Below are 1,393 nucleotides of genomic sequence, written 5' to 3'. Positions count from 1 at the left end.
TGCTCACCGCAGTCTGAGGATCCTGTGTTTGGAAGGGGGGTGTGAGATCTGGGACAGGGTAGTTCAGCAGGATCACATCAGGGAGTTTAGAGTCTGCTGTTCCACTGTCTAAAACTGACCTCAGGTGAGACCAGAACAGGTCGAGTTGTCTGGCTTCTACAGGATCCTCTAAACACCAGAGAGAACATCAGAGAAACCGTCACACAGCTACATATATATTCTAGTTTGTAGAGAAGACTCTGAACCTGCAGTCAGAACTGGAGAGGCCTGCAGTTCCTCGGCCTCCTGGCTCTTCTCTTCTTCCAAGCTTTCTTTGTGCTCAAAGCTTAGCTTGAGAACATTTGCAACATGAACACCAATGGCATCCAGCGCTCCTATCAGGCGAGGCTGATGGAATCCCACTAGCAGAATATAATGTTGGGGACCACAGTCCGGCTCGTCATCTGAAGAAATATAAACAAGGAGAAGTAAGGACCTTAACCCTGACCTAAGAGGAAGAAGGAAAGGACACTGAAAAGGAAGGAAGGGAAAGACATTAGGAAGAGAATGAAGAACTTAAGGATGTTCGGGACCAAAAAGTTCAAACTGTCTTACAAAATGACTAAATTGCTGTGGGAGGTAAATGAAGCTGGATGAGGAAAATGAAGGCTCAACAGTCCCTCAGTGAGCACCCTCTCAATTTGTAGTCGTTACATCTTCTGGTGTCAAATTAACAGTTTATTTCCACAGAATAAAAATAAGCTCTCTTGTAAAATTTGTTTTTTTGTGGGCAAGAGAAGTTTGCAGGGCCAGCACACTTGTCTCATGAAAAAAAAGAAAATAAATCTAAACCTGGTCAAAGGTTTCATTTCCATTCAAATAATGAAAATACTGGTGTTTTTGCTTTTTACATTTTTGGTTTCAAACGAAAAAACAAACTGCCTGAATAGACACAGACCAAGGATAAACATTCATAGAGCATTGGCTGTTTTTGTGTTTTTACCTAGATACACGGGAGGCTCAATCTCACCCCGACGTTTGAGCTTGGTTTTGTTCTCCTTGAAGGAATCCAGAGCAGAGGAGGGATCCTTTTCCTTTTGTTTGGAGAGCTTGGCCTTGCTGTTAGAATGAATAAGAACCTTTTCCTTTTTCCCCTCGCTTTCAAGCTGGAATACAAAAAAAAATAAAAATCAAAATGACTCCTAGTAGGCATCCAGTGACCTTTAAAGAAAATCCTACATAGTCCGGCCACACCTTTTTTTTTCTTCAAATATGCTTTTATTGAGTATCTTTTTCCCTTGTAGAACGAGACAACAATCAAAACAATAACATCCATAAAATGACCATTCACAACTTCCACAATATATTTCACTTACTTCACACATTTTAACAAAATAAATAAACTAAATAATTT

General features: G+C 40.5%; 1 protein-coding gene across 1 annotated transcript in view; it reads right to left on the bottom strand.

Annotated features, from left to right (window-relative positions):
* The window catches only part of LOC107084133 (sperm-associated antigen 17-like), a 34,098-nt gene that overhangs the window by 25,877 nt on the left and 6,828 nt on the right, over positions 1-1,393 (bottom strand). The window contains exons 5-7 of the mRNA XM_015373822.1: positions 983-1,145; positions 246-443; positions 8-168 (exon numbers count right to left, since the gene is read on the bottom strand). Of these exons, the coding sequence (XP_015229308.1) occupies positions 8-168; positions 246-443; positions 983-1,145 (522 nt within the window). The remainder of the gene's footprint in view (positions 1-7; positions 169-245; positions 444-982; positions 1,146-1,393) is intronic.

The sequence above is a fragment of the Cyprinodon variegatus genome, unplaced genomic scaffold (genome assembly GCF_000732505.1).
Source record: "Cyprinodon variegatus isolate N-32 unplaced genomic scaffold, C_variegatus-1.0 Scaffold93, whole genome shotgun sequence".
In the NCBI taxonomy this organism is placed as follows: domain Eukaryota; kingdom Metazoa; phylum Chordata; class Actinopteri; order Cyprinodontiformes; family Cyprinodontidae; genus Cyprinodon; species Cyprinodon variegatus.
The sequence above is the reverse complement of the archived record's forward strand: the minus strand, read 5'-3'. Positions and strand labels throughout refer to the sequence as shown.